General features: G+C 38.4%; 4 protein-coding genes across 8 annotated transcripts; 2 read left to right on the forward strand and 2 right to left on the reverse strand.

Annotated features, from left to right (window-relative positions):
* Positions 1 to 300: 300 nt before the first annotated feature.
* On the forward strand, positions 301 to 3,189 carry LOC126782584 (UDP-galactose/UDP-glucose transporter 7). Its single transcript, XM_050507859.1, has 8 exons — positions 301 to 457; positions 565 to 736; positions 854 to 959; positions 1,059 to 1,304; positions 1,931 to 2,041; positions 2,127 to 2,285; positions 2,616 to 2,759; positions 2,894 to 3,189. The coding sequence occupies exons 2-8, from the start codon at positions 693 to 695 to the stop codon at positions 3,056 to 3,058; spliced, it is 975 nt and encodes a 324-aa protein (XP_050363816.1). The 5' UTR covers positions 301 to 457; positions 565 to 692; the 3' UTR covers positions 3,059 to 3,189.
* Positions 3,190 to 5,809: 2,620 nt separating this feature from the next.
* On the forward strand, positions 5,810 to 9,661 carry LOC126782583 (probable xyloglucan glycosyltransferase 5). Of its 5 annotated transcripts, none has more exons than XM_050507858.1 (6): positions 5,810 to 6,662; positions 7,083 to 7,237; positions 7,677 to 7,985; positions 8,072 to 8,362; positions 8,594 to 8,707; positions 8,792 to 9,661. In XM_050507858.1, the coding sequence occupies exons 1-6, from the start codon at positions 6,509 to 6,511 to the stop codon at positions 9,437 to 9,439; spliced, it is 1,671 nt and encodes a 556-aa protein (XP_050363815.1). In that variant the 5' UTR covers positions 5,810 to 6,508; the 3' UTR covers positions 9,440 to 9,661. The 5 variants fall into 5 exon arrangements, with proteins under 5 accessions (XP_050363815.1, XP_050363813.1, XP_050363811.1 ...); XM_050507857.1 differs by having other exon boundaries at positions 6,516 to 6,662; positions 6,790 to 7,237; XM_050507856.1 differs by having other exon boundaries at positions 5,810 to 7,237.
* A 1,082-nt stretch (positions 9,662 to 10,743) lies between these two features.
* Positions 10,744 to 15,630, reverse strand: LOC126782082 (probable cyclic nucleotide-gated ion channel 14). The gene is made up of 7 exons (XM_050507245.1): positions 13,892 to 15,630; positions 13,300 to 13,819; positions 12,752 to 12,964; positions 12,368 to 12,669; positions 12,146 to 12,257; positions 11,809 to 12,045; positions 10,744 to 11,624 (listed from the first exon to the last, which is right to left on the reverse strand). The coding sequence occupies exons 1-7, from the start codon at positions 13,939 to 13,941 to the stop codon at positions 10,887 to 10,889; spliced, it is 2,172 nt and encodes a 723-aa protein (XP_050363202.1). The 5' UTR covers positions 13,942 to 15,630; the 3' UTR covers positions 10,744 to 10,886.
* Positions 15,631 to 15,856: 226 nt separating this feature from the next.
* On the reverse strand, positions 15,857 to 17,665 carry LOC126782083 (serine/arginine-rich splicing factor RSZ22-like). Its single transcript, XM_050507246.1, has 6 exons — positions 17,533 to 17,665; positions 17,290 to 17,393; positions 17,111 to 17,199; positions 16,573 to 16,810; positions 16,308 to 16,433; positions 15,857 to 16,049 (listed from the first exon to the last, which is right to left on the reverse strand). The coding sequence occupies exons 2-6, from the start codon at positions 17,376 to 17,378 to the stop codon at positions 16,013 to 16,015; spliced, it is 579 nt and encodes a 192-aa protein (XP_050363203.1). The 5' UTR covers positions 17,379 to 17,393; positions 17,533 to 17,665; the 3' UTR covers positions 15,857 to 16,012.
* Between the last annotated feature and the right edge of the window lie 2,261 nt (positions 17,666 to 19,926).

Here is a 19,926-nt window from a genome sequence, read left to right on the forward strand (position 1 = left end):
AATTTTAATGTTAAATGCATCTGAGGAATAAGTACATATTATCTTGGTTGATCTTGAACAGTTTGGACACCCATGAATAGATTTTTAATGCAAAAAGAAACAAAATAAAGCGGGAAAGAACTTGGGTTCTCTGTGTGGGTGGCCCAATCACTTAAAGAGTACGGACTCACTATTTACTGTAGACTTTTAGACCTGAAAAATCTGAAGTTCGACCTGAAAAACATCTGGTTTGTTTTTACAGTAGAAAATTACGGGAATAAAAAAACTGAGAAAGGCGGGTAACCCGACCCGATCCCACGTTTTGATGGCGATGGTTTTCGCGTTTTCCATGGGAGTTAGCCGGAGTTTCACGCGCCACCTGTCACTTTCTCTCTCTCATTTGCATTTCACGCGCCACACTCACTCTACTTCTCGGGTCTTTACTGGCCCAATACTCAACCCTTTGCATTTGCATCAGGTTCGTAATTGTTTTCTGATTCTGTGAATCTCAATTCAGATCGCTTCGTTTTCACTCTGGGGGTCATAAAGTTTTGATCTTTTCGATTTGGGTTGTCTTGATTGCAGGTTTTGGTCCAGAAATCTACTGCCCAACTCGGATTATCATGTAATTGGGATCAGCTGAGCTCAAAGATTTAGACTTTCAGTGAATCCAGTATACAGATAGTTCTGTTTTCGAGAGTTGGATTTGGGCCATGGAGAAATTCACTGATGCAGATGCTTCTAGTTCATCTCTGAGGTTCTCTTTTTCTTTTCTTTTTACATATACCCCAGTTTTACTTATCCAAACATAGTAAACATATGTCGGCTTGAGTTCAAGGAACATTGATTTTGTTGTGTTGTGTTTTGAGTGTAGTTTATTTGCTGCATTGTCATATGGGGCTGCTTCCATGGCTATGGTGTTTATCAATAAAGCTGTTCTTATGGAGTACTCACATTCAATGACACTTCTCACTATGCAGGTATTGCATTCAGTTTCATTGTTGTCTTGTCAATTTGCAATGCTTACTGCTCGATTATATCGTAACGAGCTGTCTTTTTTGGTTGTTTTATTCAATTAGCAATTGGCCACTGCTTTGCTTATACATTTTGGTCGGAGAATGGGATACACTAGATCAAGAGGACTAGAAATGAGCACTGCCAAGAAGCTTCTCCCCGTGTCGCTTTTCTACAATGCTAATGTTGCATTTGCTTTGGCCAGTTTGAAGGGAGTCAATATTCCCATGTACATTGCAATCAAAAGACTCACACCTCTTGCTGTGCTTATCGCTGGGTTCTTCTCAGGAAAGGGGAAACCCTCAACACAGGTTTATTTTCTTTTTCTTGTCTTTGGATATGTCTTTATTTTGCTAATGCAGATTGAACCTAAACTTTAATTATACCCAATACAAGTCAGATACTGACATACTGTTTAGTCAATGTGAGATGAACTTTCGATTACTTAAGCTGCAATGCTGAGAATAAGTTGTATTCTGTGTCTGATTCATATTAGGGTAGGTCTTTTCGCCCAGTCTCTATCTTGAGGTTTAATATAACGTGTATTGGACATTTGCAATAGGTAATTTTGTCTGGTAGGTTTGTGCACTCAGCTATATAAGAATTGTGCTTACATCTGTTGCTGTTAGAAGCCTTTTGGGTACAATATTTTCCTGGAATTTGAGAGCTGCTTGAATAATTGGCATCTCTCATCAAATTTGGAACAATAAGTTTTGTAGGATAATGATGCTTGATCTGTGAGAAGTAAATTTGTAAGTGAATACAGAAACTTGAAAACATCCCTCAGTTATCACGATTTAAAATGAAAAAGATTTTTGTGGATTTTTCTCAATAAGAAACATAATTCTAAGTCCTGACAAGAACAAATTTTCATCACTACTGAACTTGATATTATGAGGTTGTGCTTAACGTCTTTTCCTTTCTTTTCATGATTCAGGTGATCCTTTCAGTGATATTGACTGCAGGAGGGGTTGTCATAGCAGCACTTGGAGACTTTTCATTTGATCTATTTGGATATAGCTTGGCCCTCACTTCAGTTTTTTTTCAGGTTGGTTAGGATGTTTTGACAATCAGTAGGCTTTCATATATGTCTGATCTTGTATTTGATCTCATATAAGTTCATTTATATTCAGACCATGTACCTTGTGCTGGTGGAGAAGTCCGGTGCAGAGGATGGGTTATCATCAGTTGAGATCATGTTTTATAACAGCTTTCTGTCTCTTCCATTTTTACTATTTCTCATTCTAGCTACCGGAGAATTTCCAAATTCCTTCTCATTACTACTTGCAAAGGTAAGATTTTAGCTGGTGTTTATGTATCTTCATCCTTGGAAAAACCAAATGCTTGACTGGTTAAATTTCAACCCTATCTCATATAGAGTAGTCAGGAAATTGATTGCTGACTTTGAAACCTAGCGCTAGGAAGTCTTTATCCATAGTTAAGGTAATAGAAGAGTTAATCAGAACATGAAAAACTTACCCTGATTGTGGCTTTCAAAGAAATCCAGTTGAGTTATCCTTAACCAAACATGTGTCTTTTTGCATGTATTGACGTCTATGATATTAAGAGAACAAATATCTGTCCTTCAGTATAACTAACAAGAATTTTCTCCTTATCTGCAGAGCAATTCCATACATTTTTTGGTGATCCTTATACTTTCATTTGTTATGGGCATTGCGCTCAACTTCACCATGTTCTTGTGTACCATAGTCAATTCTGCTCTGACAACGACCATAGTTGGAGTCCTAAAAGGGGTTGGGTCCACGGTAAGAATGAACTGCCTCTTGCATGTAGACTAGTTGATGGGATTACTATTTCAATCAGTTATTCCAATACCAATCTTATTTTTAAACAAAATTTTTGTGAGCAGAACAACTTATACTGTTTCTTTACTTCTCAGACCCTTGGTTTTGTCTTGCTGGGTGGTGTAAGAGTACATGGTTTAAATGTTATTGGACTAGTTATCAACACAGCTGGTGGAGTTTGGTATTCATATGCCAAGTATCAGCAAAAGATGAGCAAGGCCCCAAAACGGGTATCAGATGTGGAGACTTACCATAAATGATTTCAATAGGAAACATTCTATATGGTTTACTAACAGCTGCTTTCTATTTTTATATTTCTATTTTGCTTCTATCAAAACGGCCATAGGTTTTTGAAGGACAGTGATATAGGGATTATAAGACAAGTTGATCATCATTATATCCAACTTGACTCGCAGCATACAGATGTTAAAAACAAATCCATCATCTGTCAATTTACATAAATTTCTGTTTGGTAGATTTGTCTGTTGTTAGGTACTTGCTGAGGAAAAGTAAGATGAACCGCAAATATTATTGATTTCATTTCTATTGGAGAAAATGAAAGATGATTGCTGAGCAGTATTTTCATCAATGTGTATTACATTTGTGGAATTCAAACTACAGTACTTGAATATGCTGATAATATTGATTTTTTTTTTTGGTGTTATTGAATCTGTTCTTCTGTAAAAATCTGGATGCAATATTTTTGTCTGTGAAAGCAAATGCTTGGGTTTGTTGTTTTGGTAAAGATTAGGCCTTGGGAAAGAAAATGTGCCAGGAATCCATGCTATCAGATTGGGGGTCTTCTCTGCACATGCCCTTGTTTCCCTGTTCTGCTAGTACAGTATCCTCTGAGCAATAATACCATTTGTTTTATCTCCTGCAATTATTGTTTGCTTCCTGTTAAGTAAGATGTGGATTGAAATTACCATTTATCAATTTTCTTGCTTCTTATCCTTTACCTTCAAGTTTCAGTTTTGATTCATCGTCTTCATTCTTTGTAGTAGTTCTACACTTGCCTTTTACTTGTTCTAGCAAAACCCTTTTTTTGTGATCCTTTTGAACACTAAACTTGGTGACTTGGGTAAGAGGCATAATACCAAAGAAGATACCTGGAAATGGTCCCCAGGTCACCTAATGTATACCTGTATATTTAAACTTGCATTAATTTTCAGCTCAAGCTTAATAATCATAGCCGACAGAGGAATGAATTTTGAGGCCGTTCAGTAGTATTCTAGGGGCGCTTTAGTTTTAATAATGTGCTTGTTTGGTTGTCTTCCTCTGATATGATCCATTATTAAACTGGGTTCAATCTTCAGAAATAAAAATGAGAAGAACTGTATTGTTAATGGAATCCATATCTTTTTTTTATAGAGGAGGTAGGTAATTAAATTTGCTTCTTTTTCCTTCTTTCTCCTGATATCCATGAATTTTTGGTAGAACTCGTGATTGCATCATGAGTGTCCAAAGAGAAAGGAAGAACTTTGTTTTTTGACTTGAAGATTACACGTTCAAAGTTCTATATATAATCCCAGTTCGTTGATGAAGACTTGAAGTCAATCACAATCACAACCTGAACTTATTTTGTCACGGGACCAAGATCTAACTAGTTTCTTTGTTTAATTGAGGATCTCATCTTTTAGACACCTAAGATTTGCGTATATTGTTTCACCAGAAAATGGTATCTTATTGCAACATGTTCAATAATTGTTGATACTCATCAGTAGTGTTCACTTGCCTGTGTTCTTTTGGTTACCAGGTGACCCTATAATCTCTGGTTGCTCGTTGCTCGCTCTAATCCATTGCCGGTAAAGAACCTAGATAAATAACATTCGAGCCAGAAACGGGTAATTAATTATTGAATAACGAACTAGTCGTATAGAAGTTGTGATGAAAAGGATATGAGTTGGTATGAATATGACTAGAGTTAGTTTCAGGCTTCACTTCTCCAGCTCATGTCTCATAATAGAAGTAGCTGAGTACTTGATCTCATTCAGGCCTTTCTTGATCCATAACTGAGGACTCTGATACCACTCATTATCCTAGATCACATGCAACGACACAGATCCATAAATAATTGACAAGCTAGCTCCAAATTTTTTACATGCATGACAACAAAATATTAACGTATCTTCTAGGATAAATGTCAAGGAAAAATATTTTGCATAGGATTGCCTTTTGAATCGTTGGCATCACGCCATCATCTATAGTATACAGGAGATCTAGAGCAGGGTTAGCCATGCATGCAATTAAACTATAAAACTCCAAAAAGAAAAGGAAAATGTCCATCTTGTTAGTTGTATTATGTTGCTTTATGTGAATTGTTAAGACAATTCTTGCCCTTCGTAGAATAAATCAAGAAGATAACAATAAGGTAAGCTTGGAGATAAATACAGTATGAGGATTTTTGTTAAGTAGTGATTTAGATGTTATACTGGAAGGCATTGGTCTCACATGGATAGTATTCATACCAATTCAGTATGACCTTTTATAACATGCAACCTCATATAGAAAGACATAAATAGTTTTTTGAGTCGTTAACTGATGTCTTTAGAATTAGAAACAATTCTTATTTGATATTGTTGTAAGAATTACATTTCTCTAGTCAAAACAAAATGTCATTGCCAAACCAGAATGGTATTCTGTTATTGACTAATAGGTGTAACTTTCATTCCAAACTTGTCAATATTTCTTTCACTTTCATTCCAAAAATTTCAATATTTCAATCTTTAAATTCCAAATTATTTCATATGTGCATCTTTCCTCATTAAATAGACACCTCCAAATTCTCTCTGGTTTTTACCAAAAGGAAATCTATCAAGTTTACAACTTTACACCCCTAAATTGAAAATCTTTTTACTCCAAACATAGGTCCACTTGAGGGCAGCACTGTCCTTTTCTGAGGTGGTCCCCTCACAACCAGAGAATATAAGAAGCAAAGGATATTCTTATTATAAATAAGCTTCCTACAGTAAATCATACTATCAATATCACTAAGTGTTTTATTCTGAAATCTGAATCCTTTTGTTATGAAAGTGAGAGTGAGCTGGTGCTAGTGACACTGAGGCCTTTCCGCCATTGCAGACTTGTGTTGGTCTTCTGAATTTTCTGTTGTCAACTTTTCCCTCTCAGTTTTTCATTTGGTTTAGTACTTTTCTTAAATATGATTAGCTCCTGATTTCACTACAGTGACAACTAAGTCAACCTTACTTTATAGTTTAGAGCCAATCAGTCTTGACTGAGTGTTCTTGCTTCAGGCAGAATCTGTTAACTCTTAAGCAGATTCTGTAAGACTCAATACTTCACCGAGGCAATATAGCTTTGCTGATCTTAAAACCTAGGGCTGAGCATGACAAAAACCCCACATGTTTTGGGTTATTACAGTTGCAGCAGATAGGCATATACCTTCCCTCATGATGTTGCTTTTCCATGTTGAGTTGTGTCTTCTAGAGTGAACAAAGAACCTCCCACACTTGTCCTTTGTGGCTTTCCCTTGCTGCATTACATGGGTTCTTCTTCAGTTTGAGTTTTCATTGGTAAAGTTTGCTTCTTTTTCGTTTCAGTGGGTGTTCTAGAGATGGGGTTTTCTCATTTCTCAATGTTCAGATCTGGGTTTTAGAGTTTTCCCTTAGTATGTGGTAAAGTCTGTGGCTTTGGGTTCTGGGGTTGTTCATATATTTTGTTTGTTTGCTGAGTGTGTAGGGTTTGTAAAAATGGCTCCAAGGTTGGATTTTTCCAAAATGTGGGCAAAGAATGCTAAGAAGGGAGGAGGAACGCCAGTGGTTGTGAAAATGGAGAACCCCAATTTCTCAGTTGTGGAGATTGATGGTCCAGACTCTGCATTCAGGCCTGTTGAGAAAAGCAGGGGTAAGAATGCTAAGCAGACCTCATGGGTTTTGCTTCTCAAGGCTCAACGTTTTGTGAGTCTCATCGCTTCACTTGCTACACTACTCTGGTCATTGCTTAGTATCATTAACAAGAGGCTAATCTTTAGGCAAGGTGTAGCAATGGAGAATGGGAAATTGGGAAAGGGGAGGTTGTTGTTTACAGTCATAAGAGTCTTCTTAGTGACATCCATTGCAATTTTGGGTTTTGAGGTAGTTGCTTATTTCAAAGGGTGGCATTACTTTAGGAATCCGAGTTTGCATATCCCTCGGACTTCTGATGTACAGGGCTTGCTCCACCTGGTTTATGTTGCCTGGTTAAGGTTTCGAGCCGATTACATTGCACCTCCTATTCAGGCACTCTCTACATTTTGTGTTGTTCTTTTCATGATCCAATCTGCAGACCGGCTGATACTTTCGTTGGGATGCTTGTGGATTAAGTACAAGAAAATTAAGCCCACCATTGATGCAAATGCTATGAAGTCAGATGATCTTGAGAAGACAGAGTATGAGTACCCCATGGTTCTTGTTCAAATTCCGATGTGTAATGAGAAAGAGGTAAGCAACTGAACTCTTATCTTTTTGCTAGCTTTTTTACTCACTTTTGTTTATATCAGTTTATTTTGCTATATCTAAATTAGATAGACATGTTTTAGTTGCTTGAAAAGACTGCAGATTTAGTAAACAGGATAGTAAAAGGCCTTGTTTGTCTTCTTTGATTGGAATAGCATCATTCAAAAACTCATTGAATTGTCACTGTTGAAAGCAAGAATCAACTTTACTAGGAGATAATATAAGCTTTTAGAAAATATATAGCACATTAGAATTATGATTTTGATGTTTAAGAAACAATTTAAAGAATGGTATCAAATTGTTCAGATCTCTACTATTTATTTGCCTTGGTTAATGACAGCTTTCCACTTAAGGTAATACATGATAGAAGATCCCGAGACTTTTCACAATGTTCTCAAAATTTTCTGCCACGGCCTTTTTGCAGGTATATGAGCAGTCTATCTCTGCAGTTTGCCAGATTGATTGGCCAAAGGACCGTATACTAATTCAAGTTCTTGATGATTCTGATGATGAGAGCATCCAGTGGTTGATAAAGTCAGAAGTTGCTGACTGGAACCAAAGGGGTGTCAACATACTATATAGGCATCGTGAGATTAGAACTGGTTATAAAGCAGGAAACCTCAAGTCTGCAATGAGCTGTGATTATGTAAAGGACTACGAATTTGTGGCAATCTTTGATGCAGATTTCCAACCTAATCCAGACTTCCTCAAGAAAACAGTGCCACATTTTAAGGTGATTAAAAACAATAAAAACATATTTCAGTGCATCTTTTGGTTAGAGTACACTTCAGGAACTTAATCTGTCTTCCTGTATTGCAGGAAAATCCCCGAGTTGGTTTGGTTCAGGCTAGATGGGCCTTTGTGAACAAGGATGAGAACTTGTTGACACGTCTCCAAAACATTAATTTGTGTTTCCACTTTGAGGTGGAACAGCAGGTTAATGGCGTGTTCCTTAATTTTTTTGGTTTCAATGGAACTGCTGGAGTTTGGAGAATAAAAGCCCTCGAGGAATCTGGAGGATGGCTGGAAAGGACTACCGTTGAGGATATGGACATAGCTGTCCGGGCTCATCTCAACGGTTGGAAATTTATCTACCTCAATGATGTTCAGGTAATCTCAGAGCAAAGTATCTTCCATATCCAAACAATTAGTATTGACTAATCATTTGAATAAAATTAGAACATATATAGTATACATCACATTCCCTTTCAAGTAATAGTGCCAGAAATGTACCATGTAAAGAAAAAAAGTTAAAGTAGTTCATAACTTCATATATGGGATATTTATGTGTCTTCCAAACGTGTGCAATTTGCTGAAGTTTAAATTAATGTTAACTTTTAGGTATTATGCGAAGTGCCAGAGTCCTATGAGGCTTACAGGAAGCAGCAACATCGCTGGCATTCCGGTCCTATGCAGCTATTTAGATTGTGCCTTCCGGCAGTTATTACTTCTAAGGTACCTAGACATTCACATTCGAACTTTACAGTTGCTAACTTTTGTAAGATGTGCCATAATTTTTCTAAAATATTTATAATGCAGATATCAGCATGGAAGAAAGCAAACTTGATACTACTTTTCTTTCTATTGAGGAAACTCATCCTTCCGTTCTATTCGTTCACCTTGTTCTGCATAATCCTTCCATTAACCATGTTTGTCCCTGAGGCGGAGCTTCCTTCATGGGTCATTTGCTATGTGCCTGTTTTCATGTCATTACTCAATATTCTTCCAGCCCCTAAATCCTTCCCATTTATTGTTCCTTACCTCCTTTTCGAGAACACCATGTCTGTAACCAAATTCAATGCGATGGTCTCTGGATTATTCCAACTGGGTAGCTCCTATGAGTGGACTGTCACCAAAAAGGCTGGCAGGTCATCAGAATCCGACTTACTGGCTGCTGCAGAAAGGGAAACAAAGATGATAAACCAATTACCAGTCCACAGAGGAGCTTCGGATAGTGAGCTTTCTGAGTTGAACAAACTTATGGAACGTAAAGAAGTAGTAGTCCCTTTGCCTGTTAAAAAAGCCAACAAGATATACAGGAAAGAACTTGCTCTAGCTTTCCTCCTGCTCACAGCTTCAGTCAGGAGTCTTTTAGCTGCTCAAGGAGTACACTTTTACTTCCTACTCTTCCAAGGAGTGACCTTCCTCCTGGTTGGTCTTGATCTCATTGGAGAGCAAATTAGCTGATAGGGGCAAGAGGAAACATAGTAAAAGCAACACCTATATGCACAATGCACAGTATAGTTGAATGATTTACCCTCCGCTTCAATAACATGATTTATTTATGAGATAGCATAGTCTACACTGAAGTTCTCAATAGGAACTCCTTTGTCACTCAATCACTCCAATACCAATCTCTTTCTGATGTCATCGATCAATTTTGAAGTTAAATTCTCCTTTCTCTATCGACATACATATTTCTTATGAGGGGGGAATCGCTTTATAGAAGTTACATCATTGGCGGAACACAAAAATTCTGAACATATTTTTTTATATGAATTATCCAATTTTCGGACTTTGAAAAATTATTTTAAAAAAAATCGAGACGAGATTTTTGAGTTCTGTCAGCTCCAGAATTGCTTAAAAATCATAACTCGAGTATGTGCAAATTTTGGGGAGAAAATAAGAACATGCAATTTTGACCAAAAACCGTGTGACCCACGATTTTGGGTTTTAAAAAAACATGATTTTCGACATAGTTTGTATATTTTGAGAAAATGTATGGATTTGGTTCTCAAAGAGTTGTCATGGATTTCCCAGGTCATACGGCATGGTTTAGACCTTTCATTTTGATAATAATAGATATTATTAGCCTCACTTGCACGACCAAATTGTTCTTGCTTAATTTCACTGGCATAGGCAGCTAGGATTCGTCGGTAAGGATGAGTATGCTGTCTTTTCTGATTGCTTAGTTCCATGAATTCATTATTGGCAATCAGTGAAGCATGTAAAAACATCCTCATGAAATTTTCTCTAAAAGAAACAAACTTCATTTATGTATATACTGTCTTTTGTTTGATCTCATGCTCTGGCTCCTCTCTACATTTTATTGCATTTGGAAGTGTCGGTCAGGCAAAGTGGGTGAAACATGGAGGTCACTCTGTATTATGGTACTTTGAGGTGGCTGTGGTTTCTGGTCCATGAAGTTTCTAAGGCTTCCACAGCCTCCGGATTAAGGGCCATAGAGTTGTAGGGCTACATATCTTTGGGGGGCATATGTATCTGTGAATCTGAGTCTGTAAAAGGGTGACAGACCATGGCCTATTAAAAGGCCAGTGCATTTTTCTGTAATGGAATATCACTACCTTCTAAAAGAAATTTTTCTGATTTGACAAGACACACAATTCAACTCTTTAACAGCTTGAAGACTAATTCATCAGTGTGCATGAGTATATGCCAGAGTATCCTAGTTTGAATGGCTATGTGCCTATGTCAAAGTTCATTTGAATAAGGTCTTGTGAAATGCCCTTTTTGTGAAAATGGTGTGATAATTAAGCAATTTTTCTTCAGTTATGAAACAACTATGCATTCAGTTAATCCAAATGTACCTAGGAAACTGAGTACATGTTCTTATAATTTCCTACTGGGGTTTAAAGATGTTTTATGAATTTGTACATAGTAATGAACCGAGTTACTAGTCATCTTCTGGCTCTTCTGAGAAGTCCGGCTCTTCAGGCTTTTGCAACTTTGGCAACTGAACCTCCTTCATTTTCTGAACTCCTCTTCTAGTGTTTGCAGCGAACCTCGAAGCCAGAATGGTGACTCCCAAATTCTGTCTCGCTTGAGATGCATTTGCAGCTGCATTAGTCCTGGAGTACTCCTTTTCTTGTTCTGCCTCATCAGCCTCTTGGTTGTCACAGTTATAAGAAAATGACTCAACCAGGCTAAGGTTCTTTGCCAACAATCTCTTCTTGAATCGACGCCAGGCGACCTGAATGAAACATGCAGCCCAAGTTCTCCAGTGGTAAGAGTAGAATCGAAATGTGTGTTGCAGCTTCTTGCTATGAAGTCGTCGAAACTGATTGGCAACAAACTTGAGATCTTCTGCTCTAAGTGCAAAGGCTTCTACTTCATCAAGTGATTTAACCGTTCTTGTAGAAGAAGGCAAGTTGAGGGTAGATTTTGGAAGCAATGCCCAAGCGAGCAATTCTTCGCCACAAAAATCACCAGGTCTCAAAGTAATTGAGTTGAAGAAGCCTGTCCGGCCTCCATTTGTAGTCGAGCTCTCTAGCTTTCCTCGGATAATGAATAACATTTCTGTGACAGGGTCACCTTCACGAACAATGTAGGTGCCTTGAGTACTCAAAGAGGATATTAAACGCTCGCATATGGCATCAAGTAGTTGACCATCCATCTGTGAGAAAAATGGGACCTGCCGATGACATAAAAGACTAACATTATGCATAAGAGTAACTAAATAAAAGCACAGTATAATGTTAACAGTAACCAGGAAAGTGGACTACATATAGAAAAGATTTATAGCACAATCTTGCCTTCAAATCATGGTTGGAAAAGATTTATAGTACTATTATCAGAACATCAAGGAAGTCACTTACACGTCGAACAAGGTCTAAACATAAGTGCCTTTGGATGTCACGTCGAAGATCTGTAGGCAAGGCGTGCAAAATTGATTCCTCATCAACTCCTCGAGTTGCTATCCACTTGTACTGCACAAATCGCCTAACACGTTCTTGCAGATTTTGAGGGAGCTGCCTATGTCTCATCCATTCCTCTGTATCTCGCCGCCTTAGCCTCCACTCTTCAAGTCTCACAGTCATAGATTGCAAGTAAGTCTACACAAAATAGGATATGTCAAAATAGAACAAGTTACAGCATTTGTTTTCTTTGTCACAAAACGCAGATAATGTTTTGACAATAAACAAGATAACCTACCTGCATATTTCCAATCAAGTGTGCAAAGAGAACCAGACCAACAATAGCAATTAGTATTGCAAAAGAAGTTTCCCCAATAAATGTGCTTGTAGTTAAATTCTGACCATAGGAGCTGAAATATAATGAAATAGATTGTATCAGAAGGACATAAATAGAACAAAACCTTCACCAATATTGATCGATACATATGCCAGTTATAGTGTAGCATAGTCATGATCATACCTCAAGTTCTGTAATCCCCACCAAAGACAATACAAGTACTTCTCCAGAAATGCTGAGGAGACTACATTGTTGGTCAGTGCATTCTCAAATATGCCATAATGGAAATCGACGGGTTTCTCCGGACTGCAGTCACTAAACACATGAGTACTGTTTATCCATTGATGGCGTCCATCAATGTTCGGAGTACCACAATCCAAGTAGTTGAGGAAACACTTGAAAGGGCCAATTTCCTTTCTGCATTTTGATTTCCAGCAAGTTGCATACCTTTCAATTGATAATAGGTACCATGACGCACCTAATACCTACAGGAACAGGCATAGAGTCAATGTTGTCGACTCTTGAAGGGTAGTAAAATTGAAATGTTAACTAAAGGAAACTTCATACATGACTAGCTAACATGTAGAGTATGAGATTATACGCAGCCCCGGCCCAAGCTGTTTTTGTGACTACACCAGTTGCCTTGATAATCTGAGAACTTAGTGGGAAAATGAGGTACAATCTAGGAACATATTGGAGGAGAACTATCAGTACAAGGGCATTGTTGGTATGGCCAGCACTGGAGTTTTTAACTGCAGGTATGATGAACCATATGACAATCTGCCAAACAGAATACAAGTAGTATCATTTCCAAGATTGTGAAAATTTAAATAAAAATGCAGAAAAAGAAGACTAGTAAACAGTGCAGTAAACTCCAATTGCCACTGAATAAGTGAATATATCTTACAGTTTCTTGTAAACACAGAGCTAGCATCCTATAATTTGACTAAATTTGACTAAACGTGTCTCAAATCATGTTCAGTGAACCAAATTCACAAACTGAAATTCTAACCAACATTACATTGTATATGAATCAATCTAGAGCAGTAGACAAATTGAGAAAAATTATGTTTGCCATGATGATGATGATGATGATGATGGTGGTGGTGGATTACCTGAGGGAGAGGCAGTGTAGCTATAAGATCTATGAAGAAATCTGATCTCAGATACCTTCTAGCAATCTTTTTGGGATCCCTAACAAGCTCACCCCTCCCAAAAACTCTAGTTTTCGGTGATATATAAGCTGTTCTCAACTTGATGAACATATGCAGCAGATAAAACATATCGGCAACAGTACGAAAACATGTTACAACAATTCCCAAATTCAAGTCAGTTGCCATACAAGATGAACTGTCAACATTATGTACTGAAGGAAGGTAGAAAAACAGTGGATCAACGAACAATGCAACCAAACAAGACATGAGAAAAATCCTGTTCCATTTCAAGAAGATATCACTTCCAGGATCAAGAATTTTCTTCTCATGAGGCTCATGGTTCTCTGGGAAAACCTTAAACCTCCCAAATCTAGGAGTCTTCTTGGCTATATCACCAGACAGTGGCTCTTTGAGGTGTTTTGGGGTAATGTCACTCTTTTCCCAGGAAAAATTACCATCTTGTTTCTCATCATTGAAAAACCTATGAATATGGAAACACAGTAAGACAACTGGACATAAATGACAATAGGAGACCCTGAAATGAGGACATTACCTCACTAGCTTATCTTTCTTCAACTCCGTGCTCGTTCTGGCACCCTTCATCTTCTAAGAACAAACTACATGAACAAATATGCATCAACTATGATTCCCACACATATTTCCTGACTTTGCCATTTCTGCAGCTAAAGGGTCAAAAACAAGAGCAACAAATACGATATATTAAAACGAGAGAAGAGACAAGGCAGGCTTGATCCAAGGCCAGAACGATGTGAGAGTTGCCATATTTTTTATGTATGTATTGAATTAAGAAAGATGGTGAATCTGAGAGTCAGAGGAAGAGAACGTGAATGACATGAACGTATATATAAAAAAGGAATAAGTGAGTGCAGCCATTAAACACGAGAGGAAGATGTGTATTATATGCCACTTCTTTTAGAAGTTAGCATATAGAGAGGCAGATATCTAGCAACAGTTTGCTGCAGACTTTGATTTTGATTTCACTTTTTCCAACTGTAAATTGGTTGGGGATGGGACCAAATGTGCCACTATGTCATTGATCATGCTTAGTCAACTAGTCCATATAAACATTTTGGCAAATATGAAATAACAGATCTGAAACAAATCCCAGATATTTCTTTGTCTAGCTTATAGTAAACTTATATGAATTTTGGCCGGTTTTCTTTCGCATTCATCCCTGCGTTATCTTTTGCTCTCATCACTTGTCAGTTATGGTCATAACTCGTAAGGTTTCCATGGTCAGTTTGTTTGATACACATGAAGATATGTGAGGTGATGCTTTCAATATTATGTGATGCATGATAAAGCCAAAGTGATATACCAGGTCAATGCAGTGAAAAAACTAAATATTTCCACGAAAAATTGTCAACTCTTTTGTGTTGTTCATTATAACAAAGACCAGGCAGGTGGATGTTGTGGGATAATCGATCGATGACCTCTCGGATTAAAATCAACAATTATGAAAGGCCACCATCTCTGGGAAGAACCAAGAATTTCATCAACAACGTGTAAGCCATTCTATACCGATAGCACCATTAGCACAATGTGCTGCACCACCACTTTTGGAATGATACCCATTTTTGGCAGTAAAAAACAATCACAGAAGCCTCGCTTACAAGTTCACGGATAAGCATTGGAGTAGAACCTTACCATTGCAAAAATGTTATTTTTTGTTCTGTTTTTTCTTTTTTGGATGGAAGGGCTCAAATTGCAGAAGCAGGTCAAGCAGCCTTGCAAGATAAATATAGGAGCATCACTTTGACCTAATTCATATTTGCTGCAACAGAAACGATCTTAAGTGATCACAAACCCACAAGGCATTGTTCACCCCACAAGGCATTGGACTCCCTATCTACTAATGTGAGTGGCATTAATAACATCAATAGCAGGTTGGAGCTCAAATTTGTAAACAAGGCACACTGAAGCATTCAAGTATTTCAACACAAATGAAGAGGTCGCACTGCATTGATTTCAAGGATTTTTTTTTTTATCAAATTGAAGAACCAGGATATCAGACCCAATAAATATGCGCCCAACTTCTAAGAACAAGGCATCCAAGAGTAGGGATTGGAGAATCTAAATAAACATGTCTCTACCTGTACACCCCAAAATTAACTCTAGTACGATCAGGAGTTCTCCCCATGCAGACTAAAGACGTTTAAACCAATTTTCCCGAGCAGTGAAGAAATCCAAAGGGCCAAGGAGTGCAGAAACACAAAAATCGAAGCTCTACAGATAAGCCGGCTGGGATCCCACAACAATCAAAATTGAAGATCCCAGAGCGGGGCAGTGAAGAAATTCCAGAGACGAATGAAGTGCAGAAGCATAAAACCAATGAAGCAGAAGAACCAGACGACACCTCAACACAAAAAGAAAAACAAAGCAACGATTTTTAGCAGCATTCTAACAAACACACTTAATCAATGCTATGATGCCAGTTTACTCATACGATCCTCATGCCTACAGGCTATTGCATAGGTAAATAAAAACCAGCTCAAGATAAGAAAGGAAGGAACTTAACCAAATGAAGAGAGTAGAGGCAGAGGGCGTCCCCCAAATTAAACAGAATTGTGCTGAAGACTGAAGTCCATGAACACTACATAACACATAATCCCAGTATATCCTCTAACAAAGCCTGAGCCTTGTACGCCAACCCTCAACTCCTGCTTCTGCGTCGATCCTTCAAGCCATTACTGCAAAAATTCAACAGCATGGACTGTTAGACTAATCTAGAATACTCATAACACATGACATAAAAAACATGCTCTGAGGATATTGATAATACATGACATAAAAAGTATGCTCTGCCCTCCATAGTTTTCATTAACCTTAGCACTGTAAAGAGCATTATGACATCAACCAACATGGTTAGTCATCTACAATTGATGCCATACTGTAGGATGGTTTCTAAATCAGCAGTATTTTTAAACACCTAGGGAAAGGAACCTCACCCATTTGCATATGGTAACTCCTCCCGTCCACGGTATGGTGGAGACCTGCTACGGCTGTGACCACCACGGGGTGGGGTCAAACTACGACGTCTGGGCGGGGGAGAGCGTCCACGAGGACTGTAGCTTCTGCATCACAGTACATGTTACATCAATTAGGCATAAGAACAGAGAATAGGATATCGAAACTCAGAACTTGTATCCTCTGAGCCAACTTTCAAAACAATCTTCACCTACATATCTATCTAACATAAAGATATGACATTACCTCCTGCCATAGCTAGGACTTCTGCGATATCTAGGGGGGCTGCGACTACGACGCCTTCCAGAACCACCACGCAGACGGCATTCGCGGGCAAAATGACCTGGCTCACCACACTCGTAACACTTCAAATCAGAACCTCCAGAACGGCCACGACCTCCTCCTCCTCCTCCTCCACCGCGACCACCACCACCTCCTCCTCCTCTAGAGTTGTGTGAAAGCTCAACTCTCCAGCCATTCTTCCCTGTCCAGAACCAAAATGTTTAATAGATGGTCAATTTACCACAACTCTATAACACTGAAATAAAACAATTAAAACTGACTCTACCAGAATCAACACTCATGTGGTGCATTGCACATTATATAATAGCTCTAGTTTTCTCCTAATTCTTAAACTAAACAACAACTAAATGGACACTCAACTTAAAGTTACTATTGATCGTATCGCATTGTCCCAGTTTATCATAGGCAAATATAGTTCTACAAGTCAAGCAAAGCAATTCACATTAATAGTATGCCAAAAACACGATTCAATACGACATACCATCTAACTCACGAATGGCATCCTCAGCATCTCTACTGTCATCGAAATCGACGAAAGCATAACCCGGTGGCCTCCTCGCAACCCACACACTGCACATTACCAATAAACCAAGATCAACAAAGCAACACTTGATATTCACCACACCAAAACCAACACAGAAAAAAAGCCAAGACCTTTACCTTCTGATAACTCCGAAAGCGCGGAACTCATCTTCGAGCTCTCCCTCCGAAACCCGAGAGCTCAGGTTCCCAACGTACACGCGAGACATTCTTTCGATTCAAGTCTGCAGATCAAAACCCCCAAACAAAGAAAAGATCAAATCTTTAGGGCACAAAATCTTTGAATATGATTTGAGAGAATCTAATTGAGAATCGGTTTCGATTGGAAAGGTGAAGACGAAGAACGAGATCTGAAAATCGAACCTTTAGAGAAAGAGGACCGAGAAGAGAAACCCTAGCAGCTCTCGAACTCGGTAAGGCTTTGTTTGGGGAGAGATTGTCGCCTGAGGTTTTGGAATTTATATGAGTTGCTAAATTGCTACCGCGTCCCTTTGAAGGTCGAATTATGGCATAGGTCCCTCATATTTTAATTAATGTTATTTTGTTCCTCGAATTTAGATTATGAGCCGAAAACCTTGTTTTTACCCGGGATGAGCTAACAACCTTCTAGCAGTGACAAGGGTGGCCATGAGCCGGGCAAGGGAAGATGTTGCAACAGGTGGCGAGGCCATCCATCTCAGGTTTAGGCTACATTTAGCCTTGTATATAATTTGCAGTCTTTCTCAATCAAGTCCCATTCACGAACAAGATTGATCAAAATCGAAGCAAATTTAACAAGAACAGATTATGGATGCGTGCCATGCATGAAGGACAAATCCTCTATTCGATAAGGTAGCTACAAGGGACTGAGATATCTAACTAGCTAGATGACTAGCATTAATATATATAATTATACAGTAAGGATCACATCCTCTCCTTAGTTGAAATCCCTCCTTACTATATAATTATATAGTAAGGCCGTCATATTGCCCAGAACTTGACGGCAGCGCACCATACTTAGAGGAGTGTATTCAATTAGGAATTTACTAGATTTGAGTCTATATGTATTTAATTCACATTTTAAAAAGTCTTATAAAATCATGTGGTATTCAATTAATATTTCAAATAGTCCTTTTGAATCTCTTAGTATTCAAAACTCCAACGACTTCCTAGGATTTTATTAGTTGGCAAATTGTGAAGCATTCTACGGGGTTTGGTATAAATATCAAACCCTATCAAATATTGGGCCTCCATACATGAGATTTTGACAAATTTTGTATCCTCTCCACCAGATACAATCAAAACGATAGAAGATGAATCGACCATGAACTATATCCAGAGCTATTGAGTATTGACAATCAATGATAGGGGTACGGGGTACCTCCTCTGGTTGGATGGCCAGCCACTCTTGTCACATCGTCGTCAATTCCTCATGTACGTTTTTACTGCGGTCTCACATCCAAAAGGCTATCTTCTTTTCTATATTGTTAATTTTCTATTTTTAAATGTGGGAATGATTCAGAAAGTGGCATGACCATTGCCAAAAGTGAACTAGGTTCAGAAGGATTCACTAATTTGACATTGGACCTCACTTTTTCAGTACATGTTTGTGTTGGATGTTGTAGAAATACGGAACTTCTTTCCTCCACCCAGTGAGTGTTCACTTAACGGCACGTTTCCTCACGCATTAAACTCGTTAATAGTTGTTTGACAGAACATACCACAGTACCACACACGCCTTCCCCAAAGGTCAGTCACCTCCTAAAAGTTTAAAACCCTCAATTTTAGCTTTCAAGCTCATGGGTCTCTACCATTTTTCTAATCAACTCCAAGAGTTCAACACTTACACCACACATCTGTTTGTGTTAAAGTCTCCGTGCGTATTCTTGTTTCAATTTTCAAAGGGAGACCGAAGAGATTTCCTTGCTTTGGAGTAAAACAATCATCTCATTGTTGAGCATGTCGACGACGGTGACGAATTGTACCAGAGGAACTGTCCGACCCTAGATTTGGAGAATGAGGTCGAAGACCACCGCCTTCTCGATCCCAGTGGTGAGGGACGGCATGGCGATGATGAAAAAGGTGACGGCATTAAGGGAGAAAGGATTTGAGAAATCATATGAGGTGGACAATTTGCTGATGGCGATGGAGATTTGAAGATCGAGGAAGGAGCTTGGGCTTTGTGATTGGGGAAGAAGGGGTTGAGAATGGGACCTTGGAGGAGGCCATGATCATGTAATTCATGTTAGCCATGGCAAGTTAAGAATGAGGGAAAATTAGAAAATGTTGTAGGGAAAATGGAATGATCTACTCATCTCATTGACAATCCCCTTTTATATAGGGGTCAAGATTATAATAGAAATAAATGGTAATTACAATGGAAATTAAGGCTACATAATGGTGATTGATCTGTTACATCCGTTGACCACAAACGTCATTAACTTATTCATTTATTTGCATTAACGAAGGCACACTAATGGTGTTTTTCCGTCAACACTCCCCCTTGTGCCGAGTTTAAAAATATAATAGTGCATAAGATGTTGCCTCATTAAAAACCTTGACAAGTAACAAAACTCAATGGGAGAAAATAAAACTTTGGTCGAAGGAGAAAAGAGCACAACGCACCTATTACATTTAAGATTAACATATATGTGCTAGACTCCCCCTGATGTCTGCACCTCCCCCTGATCTTTACATCAATCGTGGAAGTTTTGATAACTTTTGCATATTTAATGATGCATCTTATTTGGTACGTATTTCTTTACGCCAAATGTGTAA

The sequence above is a fragment of the Argentina anserina genome, chromosome 2 (assembly GCF_933775445.1).
Source record: "Argentina anserina chromosome 2, drPotAnse1.1, whole genome shotgun sequence".
NCBI classification, from domain to species: domain Eukaryota; kingdom Viridiplantae; phylum Streptophyta; class Magnoliopsida; order Rosales; family Rosaceae; genus Argentina; species Argentina anserina.

Bases quoted from the DNA above. Each gene is read 5' to 3' on its own strand.
- LOC126782584 (XM_050507859.1), top strand. From the start codon at position 693: ATGGAGAAATTCACTGATGCAGATGCTTCTAGTTCATCTCTGAG. The intron at 1,305-1,930 runs GTTTATTTTCTT...TTCATGATTCAG, and splicing joins AGGGGAAACCCTCAACACAG to GTGATCCTTTCAGTGATATT. The intron at 2,286-2,615 runs GTAAGATTTTAG...CCTTATCTGCAG, and splicing joins TCTCATTACTACTTGCAAAG to AGCAATTCCATACATTTTTT.
- LOC126782583 (XM_050507854.1), top strand. From the start codon at position 6,509: ATGGCTCCAAGGTTGGATTTTTCCAAAATGTGGGCAAAGAATGCTAAG. The intron at 7,238-7,676 runs GTAAGCAACTGA...GCCTTTTTGCAG, and splicing joins CGATGTGTAATGAGAAAGAG to GTATATGAGCAGTCTATCTC. The intron at 8,363-8,593 runs GTAATCTCAGAG...GTTAACTTTTAG, and splicing joins TCTACCTCAATGATGTTCAG to GTATTATGCGAAGTGCCAGA.
- LOC126782082 (XM_050507245.1), bottom strand. From the start codon at position 13,941: ATGAAGGGTGCCAGAACGAGCACGGAGTTGAAGAAAGATAAGCTAGTG. The intron at 13,820-13,891 runs GTAATGTCCTCA...CCATATTCATAG, and splicing joins AAGAAAGATAAGCTAGTGAG to GTTTTTCAATGATGAGAAAC. The intron at 12,965-13,299 runs GTAATCCACCAC...TCTGTTTGGCAG, and splicing joins CTACACTGCCTCTCCCTCAG to ATTGTCATATGGTTCATCAT.
- LOC126782083 (XM_050507246.1), bottom strand. From the start codon at position 17,378: ATGTCTCGCGTGTACGTTGGGAACCTGAGCTCTCGGGTTTCGGAGGGA. The intron at 16,434-16,572 runs GTAATGTCATAT...ACTGTGATGCAG, and splicing joins AGTCCTAGCTATGGCAGGAG to AAGCTACAGTCCTCGTGGAC. The intron at 16,050-16,307 runs GTGAGGTTCCTT...GAATTTTTGCAG, and splicing joins GAGTTACCATATGCAAATGG to TAATGGCTTGAAGGATCGAC.